Source organism: Ochotona curzoniae, unplaced genomic scaffold, assembly GCF_017591425.1.
Source record: "Ochotona curzoniae isolate NIBS_2020 unplaced genomic scaffold, NIBS_Ocur_1.0 scaffold_3890, whole genome shotgun sequence".
Taxonomy (NCBI): domain Eukaryota; kingdom Metazoa; phylum Chordata; class Mammalia; order Lagomorpha; family Ochotonidae; genus Ochotona; species Ochotona curzoniae.
Genome location: NW_024467115.1, coordinates 9,418,178 through 9,432,319, shown reverse-complemented (window position 1 = coordinate 9,432,319; position 14,142 = coordinate 9,418,178). Strand labels below are relative to the sequence as shown.

Here is a 14,142-nt window from a genome sequence, read left to right as displayed (position 1 = left end):
AATACATAAATATAATTACATATATATACATGTATTTTAATTATATATATATATTTAATTTTAAGATTGAATTTAACTCCATCCCATTTAAAACATATGCATATTTCTAAAATATTCTTGAAAATTAATACAAAATTTCTAACATTTACAATGTTAAAATGTTTCATGTTTAGCATGCCATCAAAAATTCTTACTTGACTAAGAATGTCTCCAAGTCATTACAGCTGTATAGCTAAGGACATGCACAAAAGGCTCAAATGAATTTTGCTTTACTTTTTAATTTGTTCCATGGCAAAAACAATTATTTTTCCTTCTATTTTCTATTTTTTCTTCTTCATATTTATATGTATGTCAATAGAAAGTAACTTTTAATATATATGAACATATAACAACTTCTTTAAAAGTACTGACAACACTTACATAATTGGAACTGTAGGAAAAATGTACCATTTGAGTATGCATAATAAGTTACATACAAAACATTTATTTACTTGGAGCAGTTTGAAAGGAACTTTGTCAATTTAATGACTACGTTTATATTGGCAGTTGTAGTTTAATTTTCTTCTTATCTAAGTAGGTCGTGATTGGTTGCGTTGTATCTGCTGGTAGATCTGTAACTCCACAACAGAAGGAGAGATTATTGGGCTTCTGTCTACTATATATTGCTTCTGCTTGAGATGTGAGCTAGGCACAAGGACGGTGAGAGAATGGGGTCTACTATGATGATTCCCACTTTCCTCTTCCTGAGCCTCCTTGCTGGAAGCTTGGCTCAAAATGCAGAGTCAAGCTCAGCTGAAAATTACAATTACCCTGACTTATGGGATGAAGTTATTGGGGACATATCAGAATTTCCAGTACGGAACAACAAAATAATCATTGATATTTGGAAATATGTTGATCGATTGAGAATGTATAAGATTCTTTTCAACAAGTCAGACAAATACTTTTTCCAGCCTGGACAAAACAATACAGGCAATGCTTTATGGGCACTCAACATGTTTTTCGGAAGACTGTATAAGACGGGTATGTAGGTTTTCATTATTTGCAAGGAAGGCTGCTTTTTCTTCATTGCTGAGAGCATGGAATATGTCTAAGTGATGTTAGATGTTTTTACTGATGTGTTTAGATTCTAGTTTAATGAAGAAGCAAGTATAGGACATAGTGCTCAGAACATTAAATATTTGCTTGCATATTTTGTGCTTTCATTTTTAATATTTTACATGATGCAGTTTTGTAGATATAGATTTTACTCATTATCCTTAACACGCCATCCTCCCTATCATTTTTTCCTGCATTTTACAATATTTTAGTACATCAGCAATAGTCACATGACCAACATCTTGCCACTTAAGTGTGTAATTGCTTCATTATTGGTATTGGCAATGGTGGGAAGTCTTGTATCATATTGTCGAAGCATATTTTGCAGTTGCATTGGTAGTCCTGCTTTTATTCAGGAATAGAGAAGCATACTGTAACACATCTTTACTCCCCGATATACTAGTCTTCATTACACAGTTAATCTGTGAGAATAGGTGAATATTCATGTTTATATGTCTACTTATTGTTTGTTTTACATGAATGTTGCATGAATGTTGTTTTACATGAATGTTATAGCAGAGAGAATATATGGCATTTTCCTTATCGGATTGGCTCATTTCAGTGGGCATAATAGACTCATTTGGGGGAAGAATGAAGTGAGTCACAGGGGTTGGTTTGCTGTGTTGGGAGATGTCCTGCTGATCCTTCTTATTCAACATGGGATCTTTGCAGCCTGGTGTTTCTCAGAAGTCTGAAACTCCCCAAGAGTATGGAAGTAAGCGCCAGTGTGCCAAAGAGTCAAATTATAAGCAAGAATTATAATTCTGTGTTTGTTGAAATGAAATGTGTATCATTCCCTCTGGTTCTCAACATTTCTATTGTAAGTCTGCCGTGGTAATTTGTGGCTGCTCTGTTTATTCTACAGATCGACTTTCAGAACCTTCTAATAGTTCAGTCTGTGCTCGTGGGAGTGGCTGCGTATCGAGCAAGAGTGGCTGGGGAGGTAAGTTCTGATTTGCTTCATGTTCCTTTACTGATGTGCGAACACGTGGCATCCTCTGCTTTAATATGGTGTGGGCCAAGTTTTGGTAAATTCTGAAATATCTTCAGAGAGATGTACAAATGTCTGTGTAATTTCCTAAGAACTAATGTATTTAAGACATAAAATTGGTAAGGTAAACTCACATGGTGGTTCTTTGTAAATAATAATCTATAGCATGCTATTATCTTGAGTTACATTTCAAGAATGGTTGTGCCATAAATTCCCTACTTTTTTTCAGGCTTTCCGTTGTTGATTCCACACATTCTTGGTGATTTGTGTACCAGTGATCATTTATTCCATATTGACTTCATTTCAAAATAGGATTTGAACTCTTTAATACATGGTTTATATTTGTTCTTATCCATAATTGTTAATGCTGCCACAATGCAAATAATGTTACAGAAGTTAATGGAGCTTGATAAATTCCTTTACTCTAAAAAGCAACTAGCACATTCCAAACTCTATTATTTGGGCTGTAAAATAATTTTTCTTTCTTAATTTTTAAAATTTACTTTAATTTGAAAACTAGAAGAGTGCAGAAAAAAAGAGAAATTTCACAGTCCATTGGTTCATTCACCAAATGCCTGAAACCCTCAAGGCAAGGCCTCAGTGAAAGCAAGAACGAGGAACTCAGGCCATATGGAGGCTGAAACCAAATACCTAGGCAACCACCTGCTGCCTTTATAGGCGTTGCATTAGTAGAAAACTAGACCAAAGTGAGGCCATAAACTGATCAATCTCAAGGGGGATGAAAGCCTTAAAGCAATATTTCATATTTGCTTAAAAATTTATTTCTCCAGTTATTTATTCAAAAAGCAAAAATTACAATGCAAGAGAGAGAGAGGGAGAGAAAGAGAGATCTTCAATCTGCTGATTAATTCCTCAGATTGCCGCAGTGGCAAGCCTTGGAACCAGAGAAAGCCATCAGCTAGGAGAATCCTGCCCTTCCTCCCATGAGTTGCAGGGCTCAAGTGCGTGAATCATCTTCTGCTGTGATGCCAAGCTGACAGCAGAGAGCAGGACCAGAAGTAGAGTGTCTAGGACTATGTCATAATACTGTGCCCCTAAATAGCATCTTAACTACTGCACCAAATCCACTGCCCTTACTACCAACCAAGTAATCAATTTTAGCTTGCCTTCCTATCTTCCAATCTAAACCCACCCCTACACACACACACACACACACACACACACACACACACACACACACACACACAAACACACACACACAAACACATAGTTTGCACAATTTACTTTATTTCTTTAATATAGGCTAGTTCTAATGCAGTTGGTGTTTCCCAGATTTATTCATTAATGTAAACACATTAGATAGAAAATATTTAGAAATAAATGTACTTTAAAAAATATTGTACTTCTAACCAGCTTTACTTTCTTAAGGATAATATATTTTCATAGTTTTTCAGATTTTAGGACTTGTAGAGGCATAGAGATGACAGATTAAAGCACAGAAAGACTTTAATTATAGAAAGGACTGTATAGAAGGACTCTGGGATAGGATCATAGACTACTCCATGAGTAAACAAAGAGAATGAAAGTGACCTTTCATCTCTGTGTGTAATACGCACCAGTCTGTTTGTTTTAGTTTTGGTTTTGGTTTTGAATCCTTTCCAGAATTTCCAGAGGGTAAAGACCATTTATGTTCCACTGTCCTGTGTCAGTAATCAGAATATCTTGTGAGTGGCTTTCCAAAACAATAAATATGCCACTCTCCTTAAATTATTTGCAAGTGTGTGGGGATTTTTATCTGCTTAGAAATTTAGTCCTCAGCAATCTAACATGTTCTGTTTGTTGTCAATGACCTACTAGATTGTAACAGAGAAATCAAAATAAACTCTATTGCCATTATTCATTCATTTCAAGTGCATAGGTTAAAAGTAAAAACAAATGGAATGAGAAGGTCAGTTAGTATACCAGATATGAACAAGAAAATATCTTTTACCAACTACAAATGCAAAAAATATATGTTGAAGCAACTGCCTTGAATGTGCACTTAGTTGAGTTCAGGAAGCTGAAGAAAAAGTCAGCCAACAGTTAAAGAAATGCAATGCAGGCAATGCAGGTTTTTTTTTTTTGGAAAAGGAGTCAGAAACTTGAAAATCTGGAAGATGTGAAATGATTGCCTCAACAGTTCAGTCTCAGCTTCTTCCTGAGTTGACGCCACATCCCACAATTGGCACACTGAGCACCCTCTACATAAACACAAAGTGATAAACTGGTTCCCCAGACAAACCTTGTGGTCTGCTCTCTGCTTGAGAAGCAAGTCAATATAGAAGAGTGATCCTTGGAAACTGAGGCACAAGATGTTCATTTATGTGCAACTATCTGGGCTGTGTTGCTACTGTGGACAGTTTTCCAAATGTGATTAACCCTAACCTTTTCAACCTCAGATATTTCCCAGAGCCAATGGATTTGACAATAACATTTGAAGAGAAACTCATTATCATATACGCAGAGTCTTGGGATTTTTACCTACTCTGCTATTGATCAGATATTTCACAACTTTATTCTGTTGCATTACAGGCGTTAACTTCTACGTGCTTAGTACAAATTTCCTTGCGGCCGTTGAAACTGGGTTTTTGGGAGATATACCCTATGAGATAGAGTTTGTACGTGGAAAAGAGCGCAGATCTGATTACTGTTACTCACTTCGTGAATGTCGTGCAGCCCACCCAAGGGCTTTGAATTTGGGCAAAAGATATTACAAGGTACAGTATACTGTGATTTTTTCCCCCCGAATGTTATCAATAAAGATCTTTCATGGATGTATTACTAAAAAATTAGCAAGACGTTGTATTTGAGTTCATATAAACTCTATAGGTGGAGTAATGGTCCTTTCATTGCAATTATTCTTGAACTGCCACAAGGAGGACAGTTTTAAGTTTACATTCATTTGTTTGTAAAGAAAATACAAAAAGTAAAACCTCATATGTTAATGTAGCAATTAGTATTGATAATAAATCTTAAAGAGAAACCTATTTTGGAAATCAAAGATGCTGATTTGGCTTATTTGATTTTAATTTGGATTCTTCATGTTGTGTATTTGTAGTATTTGCAGTCCAAGACAACATCACCCACTGCTGAAGATAAAATTGATACCACAGCAATCAAATACATGTGGGACACCCATCAAGCTGGCATTGATATTGCAACAGCGAAATTCAACAGCATGTAAGATGGTTGCTCCCTATGACAGAATTAACTACCATCTTTCTTCCTGGTAGAACAAGCACAATGTGTATATATATATATATATCTATATACACATATATATATATATATCTATATATATATGTATATAGATGTATATATATATACACATCTATATATATATATAGATACTTCCTGTAGTCATTTTTCATTTTTACTAAAATGTCTCAGCAAATGTATGCATGAACTTTTATTTGCAGTTCATGTAAGAATCATTTGGCTCAGGAGTGAAGAACTTGGTGAAAACATGGCTGTGTGTACACCTCTTCCAGAAGGACTTCTATGGCATTTGCTTGCTCTTAGTTCAAAATAAATATGTTCTTTGTGTTGAAACTATTTTTAATGAGTGCAGAGGAGAATAAACTTCTGTTCTGGGATTCCAGATGGCATATAGACATTTCTCAGAACCTGTTGGAGATTGTTGCCAGAACCTCTGCACATATCCAAATCAATTGAAAACTTATGTGTAAAATGCTATAGCATTTGCATATTACTGAAACACAACCTCCTGTTTAGGTCATCTCTATTTACAGAGTATATCTAATAAAGTGTAAATGATGCATGAAAGTCTTCTGAACTGTTCTGTTTAGAAACTAATGACAAGTAAAGGAAGTCTGTACTTATGTTACTAGTAGGGAGTTGCTTTGCTTCCCAAATACTTTCTATCTGAGCCTAGTGGAGTTCCTGGACCCAGACTTTTCCGATATGAAGAGCAGACTGCACAACATAGTTATGTGACTAGTTTGGTAAAATTCTGAACCATATTTGCAGCAATATATTTACCACAAAAAGCCAAAATGGATTGAACTACTAAATTGTATTAAATATCAGACCAATCCCTTTGGTGATGTTTTAATGTAAAAAAAAATCAAAAAAGAAAAATATTTAATTTTACTTGTTATCTACTGTTTTAAATAACAGAGTAACAGCAAGAGACAGGCGTGGAAGGAGAGACAGAAGACAAAGAGAGAGAATAGGAAACAGTAAGATAAAGAGATGAACTGGTTCACTCTCCTAATACCCATCACATGCAGGGTTGGGTACGTTAAAGACAGGACACAGGAGCTCCATCCTAGACTCCCAAGATTGCAGACTCAAGTACTTGAGCCATCTTCTCAGGCATCAGCAGGAAGCTGGATCAAAAGTAAGAACCAACACTCTGATACGTGTGGTGGGTATCCTAAGAGGCAGCTTAACCCACTGCAGCACAATATCCACCCTAATTTTAAAAAGATTTGATGTTGATCAGATTTTCAATTTTTTTCCTTGTTATATGATCAGTTGCAAAATGGTGGAGATTATCAACTTTGGGTGATCATTTTTTTTTTTGTGATTATTTGTGAACTCAATTTCCATAAAATGTTTGGAAAGTCAACTGATTTCTTAATTTTTCTCTTACAGTTAAAAATAAACAATTTGATTTTCAATTAGAGGAGCCTCACATCTCTGAAATAAACATAATTGGCCATCATGTATTATCATTTTCTTCATTATTGCCTTTAAGTAGCTAAGAGAATTTATAGTTTGTATTGTTGCGTGATTGCAACTTAATATTTTCTTGAACTATTCCTTTAGGCAACAAATTTAAAACTGTCCCTCACGAAGGTTTAGCATACAAGTGATGTACTTCCTTTCTTATTTTTTTGTTTCTATTTCACCAATGCAATTAAAGTCTTTTCATGAACTCATTTTTATGAATAAAAGTGAAAAGATTTATTTTCTTTTTTATTGTTAATGCTATATTTCATTAATTTCAACATCTATTTTCATAAACTTTCAGAAAAATATTTTCTTTTATAGTTATACATATTAAGAAATGGAAATTTATATAATTTATTCATTGTTAAATGTATAGATTTGCTTCAGATGCCACTTTATGTCTAAATTTTCACAATTTTAATATATTACATAAATAAGCAGAAATAGTTTCCAAAATTAAGTTTTTGTGGTAGATATTTCTTTGCCTTCTTTTTATTCTATTACTTAATTTACAGATATGTGGTTTTTCCAGTATTTTTTCCTATGAATTTATTTTGATGGAGAAAATAAATCAGTATGACTTCCTGCAATGGAATGTCTTGCGGATTATTTTTGTGAAAAGTTGTAGGAAGTACCTCAAGTGCACTTTAATGAATTGTGTGTCAGACAAATTACTTGTAGAACTACTACTTTGAAGGAGATATACATGTTTTAAATCTTTCTCTTGCCAAAATATGTACTATTGGCATAATTACAATCATAAATACCACAAATAATTTTTATAAGCAAATATTTTTATAGATATACCTAAGCATTTAGTTTTTAATCCCCTTCTATTCATCCCAGTTCTGCAAATTACCATCTGGCATACTTTGCCTACGTCTAGAAAAGATCCTTTTATAAAATAGTATTTTTATTTTTGCTATTCATGATTTATATTTTTTTATTATAAAGTTAGATTTACAGAAAGAAGGAGCCACAAAGAGAAAGATCTTCCATTAACTGGTTCACTCCCCAAGATGCCACACTGGGTGGAGCTGAGCCGATCTGATCTGAAGCCAGGAGTCAGGAGCTTCTTCTGGGTCTCTCACATGGGTGCAGGGTCCCAAAGCATTGGGCTGTCCTGTATGGCTTTCCCAGGTCACAAGCAGGGAACTGTGTAGAAAGGGAACAACTAGGATATGAACAGGTGCCTTTATGGGATCCTGTAGCATGCTGAGCCCCAGAAAAAAAATCCTTTTACAATTTATTTTCTTCTGGACTTGTAGTGGCAAATTGCCTCAAGTTTTATTTGACTGAAATCTGTTCATTTGGTCTTTATTTTTGCAGAATATTCTTATGGAATATACTTGGGTATTTCATGAATCTATAGACTCATTTATACTTGCAAATACAATATTTTCAAAATTAAATCTTGTCTAAATTATTTTCTCAGCATCAATTTTTAAAGATTTTATTTACTTTCATTGAAAAGATAGATTTACAAGAGAATTAGAGACAGAAAGATGGCCTAAGGTTCACAGGTTCAATTCGCAAGTGGACACAATGTTTGAACTCAGTCTGATGCCAGAAGCCAGTAGCTTAACCTTGGTCTCCTATTTTGGTGCTGATTTCAAGGCTTTGGGCCATCATTTACTGCTTTCCCAGGACAAAAGCAGGAACTCAGCAGCAATTTAAATGTCTAGAAGACAAAGTTTAATCTTACGGGTGATCCTTGTAAGACCATATTAACTTTAATTGTAAATTGTTTCTTATGCTGGTACTGTGGCAGAATGAGTAAAACCATAAACTTTCATTTGGATGAAAAACAGAGAAGCTGAACCTTTTTCTTGCTTTGGTCTTAGATTTGACAATAATACAATACAGGGGAATACTTTGGTTACCATTCCAAATACTGACTACATGTTTTTTTTTCCTATAAATTCAGATAATTCTACACATACTCATGAGATAGACATTAGCAGATTTATGTGACAACTTTCTTATTCTCATAAATTACTGTTACATGATGTTATATGCAAATATTGTTTCATATTATCCAGCACCAAAATTTACTTTATATGAAACTGAAAGTGAAATTGTTAGGCAAATGAGCAGGCTAGAAAAAGAAAAAATATAGAACAAATGCAGAGAATACATCTTATGAAAATGATGAAGGGATTGCTATTTCTATATGTTTTAAATTACAGAAGAAACATTATGGAAGGTTAATTCTATTAGAGTAAATAAGCATGTCATAAGTCACAGAATTACACAATTACCGATGCAACAAGCATGAAAACACATATTTATGTTTAAGCTTACATATAAAATGCACTGTTTTATATTTTCTAATCTTGTTGCTAATTATGCTCTTTTAGTTCAGCATATTCTTCAGCAGCTGAAAGAGATTTCACCATGAACTTTCTCCTTGCCATTGAATTTTGTGAGGCTGCTGATTATCGCCCCTACTTTGAAAGTGCAGCAGAATTACTAGAGGGATTCCCACATAGGCCACTCAGAGACGAAGATGCACAAAGCCTCCCGGATGACTTCAGCACACGGCAAAAAGCACTTCTGGTTGCAGTAAAACTCATCAGAACAATAAATGACTTTTCAGGTACAATTACAATTTGCTAAATGAATGCGACATGGCTAGTCTAGTCACATAAGTTAGAATATGTTTAATAATTCATTCAACAAGTATTTTCATCTGCTCTATTTTATAAAGTGGCAAGAAATTGTGATAAAGTAGTTTAACTTTCTTAAAACCTGTAGCAAATACATAAAATCCAAATACAAATTACCACAATACATATTCATTCACAATACACTAAAATGGTTTTAATTATCATGTGTATGAAAAGGTGGTTGGTGTTCCTCAAGCATCCTCAGTTTTTATTTTTATACATTATTTTAATATTTGAGAAACAAAGAAGCAGCAAGAGACAGAGAAGCAGAGGGACACAGAAAAAGAGAGAATAAGGATGGAGAGAAAACCAAAGAGATAGAAAGGAAAGAAGGCATATACAATCCCGTTTTCTGGGTTGCTCTTCAAAGTCTTCACAATGGCTTGGATGAATTTGAAACAGAACCAGGAATGGGAACACAATTTAGGTGGCTCACTATCTTGCAGAAACCATATCATTTCCACCATTACAGCTTCACTCCATGGTCTCTTTAGACAAGGAGCAGGAGGCAGTAGTCAGAACTAAAAATTGATCCAAGATATTCCATCTACTGTGGCATGTGGGGATCTTAACTGCCAAGGTCAGCTTCCACTCCCCAGCCTTTATTTCTTCATGACTTTGTGTGCCCTCAGTTTCCTGCTCTTTTCATTCTTTCCCAATGAAACATCCAAGCATATTGATTGAATTAGCACCAGGATATCTTCTGCAGCCAAGATTACCTGGTGAATACAAATATGGAAAACATTCACAAGTATTTCTCAAGCTGACATGTTCATTCATAAGCTGTTTTTGTAATATGCTGCTCTATCCTTCTGCCACTTTCTATGAGTTGATTCTGTCTCCTCCGCTTTAATGATTTGAATCTCCAGTGACTAATTTTGTTATTTCTCACTTCATTTTCATCATTACCCCTTTCTGTCCTCTATTATGATTCTGTTTCGATACCATCAATAATTCAGCCAGGTCTAAAAGTAAAAGTACTTCTAAAGTAAATATCATTAAAATCACTTTTTATTTATTTTTCTTATGTCATTCTGAATTTCCCATTATTATTCCATCCCATTAACCTATGAAATTTAGATCCTGCAATTCTGGTACATATCATTCTCTTGGCTCTTAACTTACCGCTATATGTGTTAAATAACTGTTGTTGCCTGACATACCTGAATTCCATCTCTCATCCCCTTTCTTTAGCATGGCTATTTGCTGTTCTCCTTAAATTTTGATGATGACTTATTTTTCAACTATAATCCTGACCATACAATTGCCTCAACAACACTGGTGTTAACAGTTGCCTTTTTATAACTGTTTATGTTGATGGAGATTCAGTATCTGCTGTTATCATTTCCTTACAACAAAATCATTTATTTCTTTGTGTTCTTATGGAATGAACAGTTTCTTATTTCTTCTTATTTACTGACTTGGCTAAACAAACACCAGTTAACCAGAGGCCCAGTGCTCAAACACTGCACTACAACTGCAAAGCAGGAGAATGTTTAAGAAGTTTAGGCCTCCATTTAGAACTTGACTCTGGAACTTCCTTGAAGAGGAGTGACATCCCCAAGGAAGAGGAGAAAGGCAATCTGCAGAGTTCCTGTGATCCTCACATTCCCGCAGATGCTGATCTGAATAAAACAAAGAAGCAAAACATAAGATCTTTTTAGCAGACAAATGAAGTGATTTTTCAGTTAAACTGTTAAAACAATTAGAAATACTGCAGAGTAAATTTTAACTGTGACTTTGGAGCTCTTGCTAGCACTTACAAATGCATTAATATATTGGTGACAGCATAGTTTAAATAAGGGATGTTAGGGTTAATGTCTTCATATAGCAGCAACAGAAAATATATAACAATACTTTCATTTTTTAAGCAATGAGTCCTTGAACTTTGATTAACTGACAAAAATGAACAGTTATTGCAATATGAAGTTTTAGACATACAGCTGTTTAACTTTAGTTTTGAGAAGTAATTTACCGTACTATATTTAATTCTTTGAAAATATTAAACTCTCCTTGAGCTAATGAAAAATATATAAACTGAAGTCTCACCATTTTATGATTAGAACACTGTACATTTTCATAAAGTGACTCTAAGACTCTGGATATTAACTTGTAAATAATATTCAGTTTTATAAAACCCAGGAATCCTTCATTACTGGAAAACATTCTATCTGGTTTTTAAAAATGTGTAATATACAGAGATAGGAAATAGTTTTGTCAGAGATTAATCCATTTTTTGAAATAGTGTGATCACACTTCAAAATTATCCTTTACTTACGTCATGGAATTTTGTGCTTAAAGCACTGGTCCATCATTTCTGAAAAGTTATGAATATTGATTAAAATGGCAGGCTTTTGTTAGTGCACTTAGAATATGCGTTTTGTTCCATAATTTGTTAAATCAATTGTTAAGTAGAACTACAAATATAATTCATTTTCAGTAGATTTGGGCACTTTGTGTACTTTTCATTTTAAAATTGTGTTCATATATTCATATCTAACTGGAAACATCTGATTTTTTTTCAGGTGGCGTGTTTTTAACACTTTGGAAGAATCTCATGGCGTTATCAGATGTGAACAAGGCCTTTGGGCGGTTCTTTATCAAACGGCTACTCTTAATACCCAGCTTTTGGTAGCCTAACTTTAGTTGTTACAAATATGGTGATTTAGATATTTATGTAGCAGAATTAAAACATCAATCCTGTAATTACAATTTAGTGGAATCTTTGCTCCTCCTAGCTTCTTGATGCTTTGAATGTCTGAAATTTTCATCCTAGAATCTCCCTACTGACACAGTAATTTATGAACTACTCTACCACAAATTAAAAAAAAAAAGAGCTGCAATTGTGTTTTTTTTTTTTACTTTTGCTAAAAATTGTGTGTTAATTATGCAGTTTGGAAACTTCTAACAATTTACAGTCCTTTAATATTTGTTGATGGTATTCTTCAAAATATTTAATCCCAGTAATGGCAATTGCCTGCATTTTCTTTTACTGAGACAAATGGCCTACACTACTGTGAGAAAAGCTGCCAACAGCAGATGGATAATCTGGGCCGGGTTAATGTCAACTTTGTGCTAACTATACTAGTGTGCAAGCACAATTGCTTATTGAATGTTTTTGAGATATGCAAGGAATGCTGCACACTGTTGTATGGTGCTGCACAGCTGAGGGTGAGATACATTGGGCTAGGGTATGTTGCTCCAGCTGCTGGGCACTGCTGCACAGTGGGGAGCCTACAGATTGCCCAGAGGGGGGATATGTTTGTATTGGAGTTGGGGCAACTGACACATGTTTGACAGGTGAGAAATAAATCCTGGGAGCTTTCACAGATCATGCCACTATCTTCATGCATAGATGAGGGAACTGCTATGTTGTTTAAATGAGTGAAACTGGAGAGCATATCTGCATCAGGACAAGATCTCTGTCTATGTGAGAGGCCTGGGCTGGACTGAGTAGCATTGTGGCAGTAGAGCAGGGAGGAAGTTGAGTAATGTTAGGTCAAAATACCTATCTGTGTTAGGGTAAGGGATGGGCACACTAGGCTGGGCCATAGTATCTACCTGAAATGAAAGAATAATATCTAAGGGAAGATTCTGTTGGGGATTTGTGGGCTCACTCCCACAGGGATACAGCGACCTCTGGTTTGTGTGAGGCCTGGGGTGGGTGACAGGTTGAACAACTTTAGACTGAAGAACTTACCAGCAACTGCTGGTGATCATGAGAACCAGGGCTGGGCTAGGATATAGTACCCATCAAGATGTGTGTGGGTTGATTGGACTGGGCATGGTCCCAGGAACCACTGGTTTTTGCGAGAGCAGAGTGGATCCAGGATGGGCTGGGCAAGGCCAAAGCATGTGCTGGTTCACATACTATTTGGATCTGAGTTGAGCTAGGCTGGGCTAGACTAGTCTATGGCATCCACTGGGTAGAGCCCAAATGGGCTTGAACCAGGCTGGATAGACTGTAGTATGGGCTGAGTAATGTCTGAGTATTAGGTGGACAATGTTAGGCTGGGCTGTGCTGGTTGAGGAACTCCTCTGCTAGGCTGAGGTTTCCACAAGTGAGGTGAGCATATGTATGTGCTGGCTCTGGGATGGGTTTGGTTAGATCAGTGCACACCACCCTCTGGAAAGCAAGAGAGGTAGGCTGGGAATGTAGGCCAGGCTTGGTAACTGCAACACCCACCAGTTCACATGAAGACCAGGCCTGGGAGTGGGCCACGTTGGGCTAGGTAAACCACAGCATCCATAGTTGAGAGATGGAAGTAGGGGTGGACTGGGTTGAGCCAGTCTGTAGTATCTGCTGTTGAATGCCAAAGCAGGGCATAGGCCTTGCTGAACCATGTTGTAGCACCAACAAACTAATTCCAAAGTAGGAGCAGGTCATGTCAGACTGAGCTGTAGGATCTGCCATCTTGCACATAAAAGGGTGTTTAGAACAGGCTTGGTGGTGGGATTTTGAGAAAGATCCTGCTAGGCCACTGCTTTAACTGGTGAGCATAATGCATGGAAGGTTGGCAGGACAAGACTGGGTGGTAGGCCAAGCTGGTTTAGGCTGATCACCTGCTTGTACATGCATGAACCATATTTGGTACAAGCTGACTGAGCTAGGCCACAGCATCCATTGGCAAGTGACTGGACTATGTGAGGGTGTCAAGATGAACCACAGTTCTCCTGGCAAGTGCG

General features: G+C 35.9%; 1 protein-coding gene across 1 annotated transcript; it reads left to right on the top strand.

Moving 5' to 3' along the window:
- Positions 1-698: 698 nt before the first annotated feature.
- On the top strand, positions 699-12,297 carry LOC121146049 (protein LEG1 homolog). The gene is made up of 6 exons (XM_040965307.1): positions 699-1,023; positions 1,964-2,041; positions 4,622-4,806; positions 5,148-5,269; positions 9,148-9,386; positions 11,982-12,297. The coding sequence occupies exons 1-6, from the start codon at positions 708-710 to the stop codon at positions 12,089-12,091; spliced, it is 1,050 nt and encodes a 349-aa protein (XP_040821241.1). The 5' UTR covers positions 699-707; the 3' UTR covers positions 12,092-12,297.
- Positions 12,298-14,142: the final 1,845 nt, after the last annotated feature.